General features: G+C 29.1%; 1 protein-coding gene across 3 annotated transcripts in view; it reads right to left on the bottom strand.

Annotated features, from left to right (window-relative positions):
- Nucleotides 1–169: 169 nt before the first annotated feature.
- The window catches only part of LOC143232468 (WD repeat and FYVE domain-containing protein 2-like), a 39185-nt gene continuing 26717 nt past the window's right edge, over nt 170–12637 (bottom strand). For 2 of the 3 annotated variants that reach the window (XM_076467969.1, XM_076467970.1), the window contains exons 9-13: nt 10554–10659; nt 10046–10147; nt 9463–9593; nt 6068–6176; nt 170–2730 (exon numbers count right to left, since the gene is read on the bottom strand). In XM_076467969.1, the coding sequence (XP_076324084.1) occupies nt 2695–2730; nt 6068–6176; nt 9463–9593; nt 10046–10147; nt 10554–10659 (484 nt within the window). In that variant the 3' untranslated portion in view covers nt 170–2694. Of the gene's footprint in view, nt 2731–6067; nt 6177–9462; nt 9607–10045; nt 10148–10553; nt 10660–12637 lie in introns of all 3 variants that reach the window. The other variant, XR_013017541.1, reaches the window with a different exon arrangement.

The following is a 12637-nucleotide window of genomic DNA, read 5'->3' as shown; positions in this document are numbered from 1 at the left end:
TTTACAAAATGGAACAAAGTAAAAGTGTAATATAAATTTCAAATCTTTCTAATAAATAGCACATTTCATTAATATAAGAGCAAGGTCAACCCATGTTGGATTAGTAGTAACCTTTGAGTATATTTCCATGTTGTAAAGTCAAGTTGGAGAACAACATCCATGTACAGTGTTGTCAAATTTCAAAACAAAATCTTTATTACATAGTTAGAGTGATGCATTACACTTTACAACCACTTTGCCTGATCCCTGGAGAAGTGCAGTTCAAAATCAGGGACAGCCACACTTACATTTTTACAAGATTACACAAAAGTATCACATGTCCCCCATCCCAAATGAATACTTAATAATGCCAGAGTTCAATGTCATATTGATATGTTTTATATAATCTATACAAATAACTGCTGGGAATTACACTTTAATAGTATAAGCTGGAACTGCACAAATAGTTACAGGTCAATTAAGAAATTTCTCAATGGAGGATTTGCTGAAAATCTACTTCAAAAAATTCAGCATATTTTCCAAACACAAATTATATCATTTTTTAGTTAACTTCATTAAAAGAAAACCAGAAGATGGCATATTTGAGAACATATATTAGTCATTTTACACAAGAATAAAATACTAAATGATTAAGACAATTTCCAAATAAGTTTGTCCATGCATGTACAGGAAAGTTGTGGATAACAATTCTCTATAGATTTTTTTTTTTTTAATCACCCCACCCTTTCAAGACAAATTTCATGACTATAGTGCAGTTTTACATACTTTCATTATTTCTTCAAACCAGCTAGATACCAGTATTTTTATACTTTGTTGAAAATGTAACTATGACAACTTCATGCATACAAGCGATATTTATCAGTTAATATTAGAAGACAAGCCCCTTTTTCAGTCTTTTTTTCAAACTAGGTATTTACAGAACATGACTAACATGTCCAAAGTTTAACTGAATATATGTTATAATCAGGTGTAATGAAACCTACCATGTAATTCATCTTATTGATCATTTTGCACTATCATGCTGCATTTTCCACACCAAATACAGTTTGTCAAAAACTAGGCACAGCACTGACGTTAAGTGTGAATAATTAATGGATAACTATCTTTAAGTTCAAAATATCTAAAAAAATTTGATGTTCAAAACTTCTCTACATTGTTTTCTCAAGCATAAACATACTGAATAGGTCCATTTAGTGATATTACTTTAATTTTAAAAATACCAGAAGTTAACTTCCTACATTAAAAAATATTACCAACAGTACATGTTGAGAAGTGCAACTTTGCTGTAACTGTTTGTTTTTGAAAACTCAATTAGAAAATGTCAAATTTAAGATAAAAGGAATGCATAATAACAGAATATGCTAATTTTCACTAGTGTTTTCAATATGTGCAGCTATTCAACTGTGCCAGGTCACTAATGTTTGAATTTGTACATGTCAGACATACAATATAGCAGAATCATCACATATTTAATTGTGACTCTCACTTTTAACTACATAAAAAAAAATGGTTATACTTTCTTTACAATAACAAATAAGACTAACTCCTCTATCATTTCAAATACTTAAGATATCATATTTACCAATTACAAAATCATTAAACAAAAATAAATTTCTTTTAATTCAAAATACATGTGCCCATAAAGTTTGGGATGTGACTTTCAATATTTGTTTGAAGTAATTAAGGAGGTAAATGTTGGAAAGTACCATATTTTACTCAATATTAAATTCGAACATTTTTGTAAATAAACAAATTTTAATGTTTGTATCCTCTCTGAGCCACTGATGTGGTTGTATTATATATGCTAAGCAGAATAAAGCAAACTTTACATGTTGATTGGTATCAAAAGTAGTTGAATGAATGTTACAATTGCCTTAGGGCCATCAAGTCCAATAAATCATTTCTTTCTACAGAAATTAAAAGTTGCATTTTTCATGAGATCTTACTTACTTTTTCATAACCTTAAAAAATTTTCCAGTGAACACTAATGTTAGTAGTTGAAATTTATTAAATTTAACAGAATTCAAGTCTAATATATAGTCTGCTGCTGCTTCTCACCAACTGATTTTTAAGGTATTCACAGATGTAATAACCGACTGACTTTGGATTAAGTGATTGCTTTACAGCTGATAAATCAGAGAACACTAACATTTTATTTATACACAATGCTATTTTTTCTCTTTCAGTAAAATACTAACCAGTACTATAATATTAAAAACTTTGTTACTCAGTCCTACAATGTAGCTCAACTTTAATTTCAATTACCATTTGCATTTCCTCAATATGAAGCAGATTCATTAAAAACCAAAAATAAAGAATTTAGAAAAGATATGAACATTTCCTATATTGATCAAACTGAACAGACATACATACGTTTGTCAACTTACAGTAGCTTTTCCTTTTCTATTCTGCACATCATTCATCTGATTTTTTAGGGCACATTCTGTTCACAAATTATTTATAAGAGAATATACTTGCTTATCTAGCACAAAATTTTTGTCTTTAATCTGTTCACACATGATGCAACATACATTAAAGTTTACTTTCCAAGAAAATTTCAGGAACAAGATTGTGGAATCCCATAATTGATGGACTTGGGTCATTTGAACAACTGGTTGCCTTGAAACTAAATTGACTATGTAGTTGACAGAATTGCAGGAAAGATAATGTCTTCATTTTCATACAAAAAAATTATCAATGTAAGTTTAGAAGGCTACTTACATCCCACAGCTACAAAAGAAAAGAAATGTTTGTTCAAAAAACATTAATATGAAGTTTAGGTAAAATTTATCATCAAATTTACAAACAGAACAATTTTTCTCAGGTAGATCAGATGGGAAAATCATATTTAGATGGAAAAAAATTATCTAGTCAATAAATCCAAAGGATATTAAGAACAAAGTTGTGGATTTTCTTCTAAAATATATCATACTTAATTTTACTCATGCACTGTAGGTCCACTAGACTACATTCATGTTAGTGAATCAACATTACTAATTAATACCATGCTTTCTAATTTAATTAGTGCATCCTCATGAAATTTGGTAAGCTTTAAGTAAATATTACAAGTATGATGTACAAAAACAGAATTTATTTTGGTTGATTTTCATGCTAAAAATAAAAATATTTTTTATTAGAATAGATAAATATACATAAACAAAACAGTAATTATGTGCAAGTCCTGACTTTCCTGCATTTGAAGTCTTAATGAAAGTTAACCCTAGTTTTTGTTAGGTTTGCTGTTGGTATTTGATTCCATTTAGAACACAATTCAATAACAAATATCAAAGAATTAACTTTTTTTTTTTTTTGAAAGGCTATGACAGCAGGAAGTGGCACATAGGTTTTACTTTTTGGTTTGTATCTCAAAAACACAAAGATTAGTGGATATAAATTAAGCTTGTTTTAGCAAAATCTAACTTATATTAAACTGGGAATACTTAATAGGGGTAGAAAATATATTTATACTGGAGAATTTGAAGCAAATAATGGTGCAGAGAAATTAAAATTAAAAATTTGATAAATAGACAAATGATGTCAGATGCTACATGTCAAAATCAAATGCACTATGTATGAAACTTTGCAGAATGAACACTGCCTCTTGTGAGTACATTTTCACATTTGTTTTAAATGTGGCTAAACTGTTGTACAATGAAACTTTGCAGAATGAATGGCAACTGACTGGGGAGCAAGACAAAGGTGGCACGCACATGTGTGTGTGGTGTCAGTCTTTATAGTGTCCTGGTGGATTGTGGAGAGTGTGTTACAATTGGCTGGATTATCACTGTTTCTGATTGGAGGAGAAATTTCCTGTAGATTCAACCAATGGTAGCCAAAGGTTACTCACCTCTACACTGGAAACTGTTAAGTGAAGGTGTAATAAGAGTTAATATAAAATGATTCTTTGATATTTCTTGTCTTTCAGAATTTGTCTGTGTCACTGAATCTAGTTTTCTTCCAGTTTATTCTGTGTCCAGTTGACGTGGCATGCTTTCTAATGGCTGAATTTAGTGTTTTCATGAGACTTGTACTATCTTTATGTTCTTTTATTCTTGTTGCAAGTTTTCTTCACATTTCTGCAACGTATATTGTTGCATGATGGTGAAAAGGTTTGTTGACCATATTTAAATTTTAGCATTTTTCTTAAATTAGATGGATAAAATATTAATTTAGACAGAGGGGGTTCCCTGGTATTTATTTAGCACTGATTTTGATAAAAAAAAATATCAATTTTAATTATTGGTTTTATATGATAAGGGTATTTAATGTCAATGTTGTGTTTCTTAATGAATCATTTACATCTTCTAACTAGAATTTTACTGATGTGTTCACTACAAAAGGTGTAGTGGTGATAAGATTGAAGTTAATTTCATTTTTAACATCTGTATTTTTTTGTTTTTGAAAGTGTTGATTGTTCTTAACTTCTTCTGGATAATTATTTTTTTTAAATGATTTCTGAAATTTTTTGCAATTCATTTTCTAAATTATTTTCTTTGTATTCAATTGTAAAATAAATGTTGGTATGTATTTTGTTGATGTCCTTAGAGAAACTGGATTGGAAATGTAGAAAATGGTATAGATATATTTTACCATGATAAAATAATCTGAACTGATCATTAGAAGAGGCAAGAGATGCTATCACAGTAATATGATCTGAACCAACTGTTAACCATTTTACAACAGGTAACAGGTCAAAGGCCATGTCATCATAGTTGTTGACTTTCATTCAAAATTTTATTGAACTACTATTTTATGAATATGTCAATAGGTCTGAAATCAGATTGTAAATTATAATTCAAAATTTAATATTATATAATAGTTAATTTAAAAGTAAATATTAAAAAAAACACCTAAATATAGATTTTGACGAATCGTGTAGTATGTTGAATACAGCACTGTTTACAGGTAGTATTTTGACATCACAAATATCTACGTCTATAATTAGCAACTCAAATTAATAATAGTGACAAACTAGAATATATAATAAGAACCTCATATCTTTTTTATTTTGCTGAGATATGGCTTGCATACCAAATGAAACATGATGGCTCTGGTCAACTCTTTCCATTTTTTGAAATGGTCCCTCATATACTCTTACTGCAATATAGGACATGCAACTAATCAACCAACAGCTGAGAATGTCCCCAGAGTGGCTTTCACTGCCATTTTAATCTTTGAAAACACTACAATGTTCTTTCGATCCAAGATTTCAATGAAGTAAGTGCTGTCTTTAGTCTGCTCGAAGCTTCACATTTTTTTAAATCCAAATGAATCTTAGTTACTAGGCTTCATAAATTAGAGTAGAATTGTATCATATCAGTATATTTATTTATGAATGTTTAGTTATTTAAATGTATATATAAAACCTTAAATTTTGTTTGATATCCTCCACATACAAAATTTTACACTCAAGACAGGAACAACTTAAAGGTCAGTTTTATATTGGTGGATATACAATGTCAATGCAAGTTATGCAATGTTAGCTACACATGACTAGAAGGTCTAAAAATAAATATACATGTGAATATACAGCATTATCAGACTTAAGCTACTTGATTAAACATTTGTACTTTTGTGTTATCATATGCAGTCATTCTACCACAAAAAAAAGCATAATTTATATTTATTTTCCTAATTTTCAAGATGGTTATAATGGTGACAGGCCTCATATAGTTGGAGTATAGTAACCAACAAAATATAAAGCCTACTGAAAACAAAAGGTGTAAAATGTATTTAGGAGGTCTTAGAGATTATGCAAGTAATTTGAATTTTTGGGACAAAGAATAGTTTTGTTTTTTTTTTAATAATAATAATAATAATAATAATATGAAACCACTTTACAAATCAGACTAGAAATGAAACAGACTATTTTTGCAAATAAATGTTCAGTAAAAAACAAAAAAAAATTTTTTGTACACAATATATTTGTAATCTTTACTACACATCTACAAAACTTTGTGAAGATACACATGCTATATTAAAAGTTATAGTGGAAATATGTAGATAAACTCATGTACATTACAATGAGCCTGTAGTGAAAAGGTTAAGAGAGGAAGCTTTGTCTTACCTTGATGACACGATCTGAGCCAACTGTTAAAAGATGAAATCTTGTTTCATCCAAATCCATGTCTATAATACAGTGACGGGCATCATGAAATGTTGCCAATGGTGTTCGGCTACAAAACATTTAAATTAAGAAATCGATTTTACTTTTACAGATAAAACAGCAATTTATGAACTATTAGAAGTTACAAATAAATAACAAAATCTTTAAATTTTGAACATTTTCCATTGATTGCTTTTTATAATGAACCTACCTTCCCAACAGATCATTTATTTTTACAAGAAAGATGATAATCGTTAGTTCACATCTTAAAACTAAAACCAATCTATTAAACAGCAAGTTTCTTGGTTAAAACAACTTGCTTAAGTAAGAAAGAACATCATGCTATTATAATAACAGGCATGCAAACAACAATTTATAAAGATAATGAAAAAGGTTTTGATGGCAGAACCTACCATGGTTCAACAAAACATTGGTCCATCTTCTTCACGTATGATCAGAACAAAGTAATACAAGGTTATATACATTGTTACAAAGATAAAAACATACACGGGTTAAATATGATAGAAATAGCATCAGTAGGTGATATGTAACAGGTGAAATATGTGAACAGTGAATAGATGACTACAAATATGGGTGATGTTGCTTAAAAGAACAATGAAAAATGTCAAACCTGTAAATATTCTTATATAAGTTTTAAATGTCTCATGTGAACCATTATTTGATAATCAGATTACTATGTTAAACTTACGGTTTAAAAGTAGATGACGAATTCTATAGTAGAAACAATTTGTTTGATATATATTTATAGGTTTAAAAGTACAGTTTAAACCTATTAGCACAATAAATTTTTAAACTTCCTGAACATGTTACTGAGTTACATTAAAAATTTAATTAAACGACTATACTATCCATGCAAGTGAATGAAATTAACATTATATGTTATAAGTCAAAGTTTTATATTATCCAAATTTTAAGTCTTGAATCAGATAATCCCAGTCCTGTTGGTACATGTTTACTTTCTCTAATCTGCATGTTTCAAAAATTCTTTGGCTACATGCAGTGGGAATAAGTAATAAATTTTATCAATCCCTAATGAGTGCGACTTTCACCTTCTGTACTATTAATATTATTCTATACTATTTGAACTTTACATGTCACATGTAGTTACTTGATACATGTGTGTATATTGATTACAAAGAGTTAATTTTACCCTATAATCCAACAATGGTTATTTTGAAATTGGTGACATGTACCTTTGGTACTGCTAGCTGCTTGATCCACAATAGCATTTACAATTGTTTCTTGTTGTTAGTTAGAGAGAGAGAGAGAGTGTGTTAAATTATATTTAGATCTTATTTCTAGATTTTAGTTAATTATATAAAAATATTTTAACATTCACATCTGAAAGTTTTAATGATTTTTTAAAAATATTAATATGAGCTTTGCCTCATTGAAGAAAACTTTTCTTAAGGTGAGAAAAAGTTTTTGCCAGAGGCTAAACTGTCTCTGATGATAATATTATATCTTGGCACATGTTAATATGAATAGACATAAATAATAAGAAAAGAAAAGAAAGCATTAAAATTAACCTGAGTGCATGGGTAAAGATATGAACTTAAGCTTGTGACCCAAAGAATATATTATCAGATCATTCAATGAAGAGTTAAAAAGGGATATATACATTTTCTACTTCTTAATTTAAAGTATTTTGCTAGACATAGATAAGAATAGTTGGAGTTAGTGGTATGGTAGAAAAATGGAAAATATCAACATCTACCTTAAGAACTTTTTGATATTCATTTAGAAGGTTCTAGAGATTATACAAGTGAAATGTGAAAAATGCAAGACAAAAAAACTATTTTTATATTTAACATGAAAAATCACCTTGAAGAGTTTGAGTGCAGGTAATTACATGAAATAATGAATTTTCATTAGAAACAGTAAAATAAAAACCAAACTTATATATCTTATTTTACTGGAACTAAACGTTTTTAAGAAAGTTCTTGTCAAACTTCAAAACAATTTCATTCACTAGTTTTAGTTTTGGAAATAAATTTGATGAGATTGACATAACCCTAAATAATATATGCATATTGTTTCAATAGGGTTAAACCTGAATCTAAATGAAGCTGAAAAAAAATTAACATACACTCTAAACTTATAGCATGCAAGGACGAAAAATTTAAAAAAAAGTAGCCTTAACAGAAGAGAAGCCAATGCCCAAATAGAATCAAAATCTAACAATAAAACATACATAGATCTGACAATGGTAGATGTACTGTAATGTTAACAACATATTAAATGACAACTTCATATCACACTAAAAGGTAACCCTGCCAACAAAGTTCTTTTCTTCATTAGAAGACAAGTTAAAAGTGCCACATCCTCACTGCTAAAGAAAAACAAACAAACCCCTTAACCCAACACGTCATTCCCTTCTTCACTTATTAATAACACAAGACATAGCAAAACCGTTTCATTCCTTTTTGTGCTCGAATTTGCTAATAAAATGAATACATGTTTTAATAATTTGAGCATTAATATAGAAACTGTATTGAAACCTTTATGTCAAATTGACACTAACACCTAACCTGAAAAAATTCATAGTAAAATGTCATGTTCCTTAGGAATAAAATGCAAAAAAACAGCAAGTTCATGATTTCTGCCTTAGCATATCAATATGAAACAGGTTACAAAATACTTTGGAATGAAAACTCATACATAAACCCTAAACTGAAAAAGAAAGGACTGTTTAGAAACTACAGAAATCAAAGTAAATGATCTTTCACTAGCTGTAATAATGACCCTACCAACAGTAGCTGTATTTGACCAACATATGTCTACAGTGGAACCCTTCTAAGCAGCCACCCCTTGAAAGCAGTCATTCAATCGCAGTCCCTTTTTTTGTTTACCTAATCCCTAATTATGTACAGTGGAACCCCTCTAATCAGGCCAGTTTGTCTCATTCCAGAAGGTGGCTGCTTTAGAGGGGTTCCACTGTATTCATATTTGACCTTTATCTTATCACCTACTGATGGCACTTCCACCACATTTAATCCCGGTGTCTTTTGATTTTGTAATGATATATAAACCTTGTATTGCTTAATACTGATCACACCTGAAGAAGACAGATCAATGTTCTGTCAAAACATGCACGTTCCACCACCCACAAAACTCCTTATTCTTTACATATTTTTTGTTTGCCTAGCTAATAACTTAAGCTATATTCAAGTTGGATCAAAATTAAATAGTCATAGGTTACACAAATATCCCCTTAATATCTTTGTATTTTGTTAGAAAATAAAAAAACTAGAAAAACTTCCCTTAAAGGAAAGTAACCATTGAGTATAGCCTGTATCAACAATTTCACAATCATTTAAGAATTATCAACTTACTCATCATCAGAAATCATACTATGGCATTCATCACAAACTCTGACATCAAATTCAAAACCCATTATAGGAATAGCACTTCGATTAGTACTGCAGGCATCACACACAGCTTTCCCACATCTCCTACAGTGGTGCTGTGAAAGTTGACTAAATATATGTAAATCAAGCAAATAAAATAACTCAAAGCACAGAAAATATGTATGTTTTTTGGATAGACAAAAGTTTAACTAAATTAAAAAAAATCAACAAACGTTTCTATATGTACTTTTATTACATTCATTTCTGAGAATTGATTTCTACAAACAATAACTTTCTAAGAGGCTTAATTTACACAAATACCCAAATGTCAGTTATTATAATTGTTTGTATTTACAAAACACACTTTTCATACAGTTAAACACTGATGTTTACTCATTGCTGCCATCATAGTTGTTAATGAAATATTTATAATGTAGTAGTGAAGACAATATCCTTATCTTAAATACCCAAAATACATGAAGATAAATATATCTAAGGTTGTGAATAATAAATAATACATATTAAAATAATATTCACTGATTCATGTAATGAAGCAAAGAATAACCACCTGTCTAATACCAATTGTTTTTTGGTCCACCATTGCTTTAACGTTCCAGAAAAAAGGACGAGTACAACGCTGGCAGCAGTCACTTTCTGCCCAGTCTGGAGTCTGGAACAGAGATAATCAATCAAAATAATTGCATATTGTCAATCTAGAATCTTAATGTTAAAAGTAGACATTATTTGTTCAATCCAACGTTTATAGAATAATGCTTTAGGAATCTATGCTTTTTTCCTTTAACATAGGATTCTTATTCATACAGAGTTGTGAAGGAAGCTCTGACTTTTCTCTGTTCTTCTACATTAAAACTTAAATATTTTAAACATATTTATTGATACATAGAATTCACTTTAAACATAAGGTATAATAACAACAACAAATTTTGGTGGCATGTACCTTACACTTGAAATAGACAAATCAAGATTGGCAATCACAATACTATTTAAAATTCATGAAATAAACAAAGAAATATGTTATCTATACAATTTAAAAGGTTTAAGTAAAGCAACTTTACTTCTTGCCGTACAACTTCCATGTTCCAAAAGACTAGAGTACAGTCTTCACTCCCAGAAATTAGTTTCTTTGAAGCTCCAGCATAACATAAAGCAGTGACTTTATTGCTGAAAACAGACAAATATTCAGTTAATTTTTTTACACATTCGCATGTTTGAGATTAACACTTGAACAATTGTTTTGAACTAAATCTAATGCAAGAATTGTTTTTATTGTTTTGCATATTTAATGCATAATAATACTTCAATACAGAGATCAAAACATCATAGTTTGCAAAATAAATTCCTCAGAACCATTTACTTTTAAATGTTAACTTAAATAAATAAAATAGAATTTGTATTACTCAAACCGTAAAACACTTCAAGTTTTACAATCAATTCCTATTATACTGGTTTACTGATTCTAAAATCATTATTATTCAATGAAATAAACAATTTTTAAGTTTCTATTTTCATAATTGCTTGCTATTCTGACATTTCTAAAAAAGCTTTAAAATTGAAGTCCATGAAAAATCTTGAAATACTTGAAAAACCTTCGATGCTATGAATATTTTTCACATTAATTATTAGACTTTTAACTATTTAAACAGAGCAGTAATTATGACTATTAGGCATTATGAACATTATACATTAATCAATGGTCACTTCAACAGTTAATCAAAGGAATGATAAATTTCTATTGAACATAATGAACTTTACCACCTTAACTATCCCTATGTTAACCAAATGGGCACAAGGCTTCATACACTGGATCAATCCCATACTTAAGAAATTTTGCCTATGATTTTAAATTTATTGTGTGTATCTACAGAAAGGGTAATGAGATTTTAACAAAATGTAAAAGTCTGTTGTATGCAAGAAATTAGATGTGTAACAAACAAACATACTTTTACTGAAGACTCATCTGTGAATTGATGACGAGAGTCTGACCCTAACACTGTCAAGTTGAAGTGCAAGGTGACGTCCATAAGAAGAATGAAAATACTTATGTCCATCATACAGTCTGTGCATTATGCTTGCATAACCTCTAAACCTTCATAATATATATTAATTTGTTTCAGTATCTGTATATTGCATTTGGTATTTGCTCTCTTCTACTAGTAAATTAATAATGCAGAATAAAATGAACAGTTCATAACTCTGACAAATACATATGTCAAATGTCACTCTGTAAAATGTTACTGCATATGCACTTTGACCCCACCCATTCAGTTAACAATTGCAAAATTCAAAACTGTTGAACATTAAAAAAAATTACCACCTTAACTATCAGTTTTTAAACACTTTTGCTTCTGACTCAGTGAATTATACCAACCATACAACACCACAGTGACCAGAGTATTCATACATACTATAACATTTAACATGTTTATGTATTTTCCTGCAATTTTAAGATTTTGGTACTATTCTGGTATGCATAAAACCAATGCCTTTCTAATTAAGATATACACGAGTTTAAAAAAATCTGAGTTGTGTTCAGAGCAATTACTTACTCAATAGACTTCAACATTTCCACTCAAATTACAAGTTTCCCTCTTGAGTGAATTATTGACCATCAAATTTAAATGGTTTGGCATGTGCTCTTTCTATTAATTTTAAATTTTACCTTCAATTTTATACATTCAGAGTACACACATGAATTTTCTGTATGGAAAAGTAATTCCTAAATTTATTTAACCCTTTTGCTACAGATCATGGGTCAAAGGCCTTGTCATCACATTTTTTATTTTTTATTCAAAAACCTGAAAAAAAAAATTTTTGTTGTTTGATATCCTCTACATACGAAATTTTAAAAGACTTAGCAACCTATGTCCAAAGGTCATAGCTGGAAGAAAATTGTTTGCTTTACTTCTATTTATTGTTCTATATTTTTTTAAGTAAAATAAGTTTAATAAATTTATTTCTAAATAGTAAGAATCTATATACATAAATATATATATACATTTTATATAACCAAAAAGTGACTACATTACAAAATACTAGTCCACTAACATCCAGCAAAGACAGGTAAGATTAATGGTCAGTTATGTATTATTGGATATGCAACATGAGTGCACATGCACTGCATCAATGAAAGTTATGTAAC

This window comes from Tachypleus tridentatus, chromosome 11, assembly GCF_004210375.1.
Source record: "Tachypleus tridentatus isolate NWPU-2018 chromosome 11, ASM421037v1, whole genome shotgun sequence".
NCBI lineage: Eukaryota > Metazoa > Arthropoda > Merostomata > Xiphosura > Limulidae > Tachypleus > Tachypleus tridentatus.
Note: the sequence above shows the minus strand (reverse complement) of the source record. Positions and strands in the feature narration are given on the sequence as shown.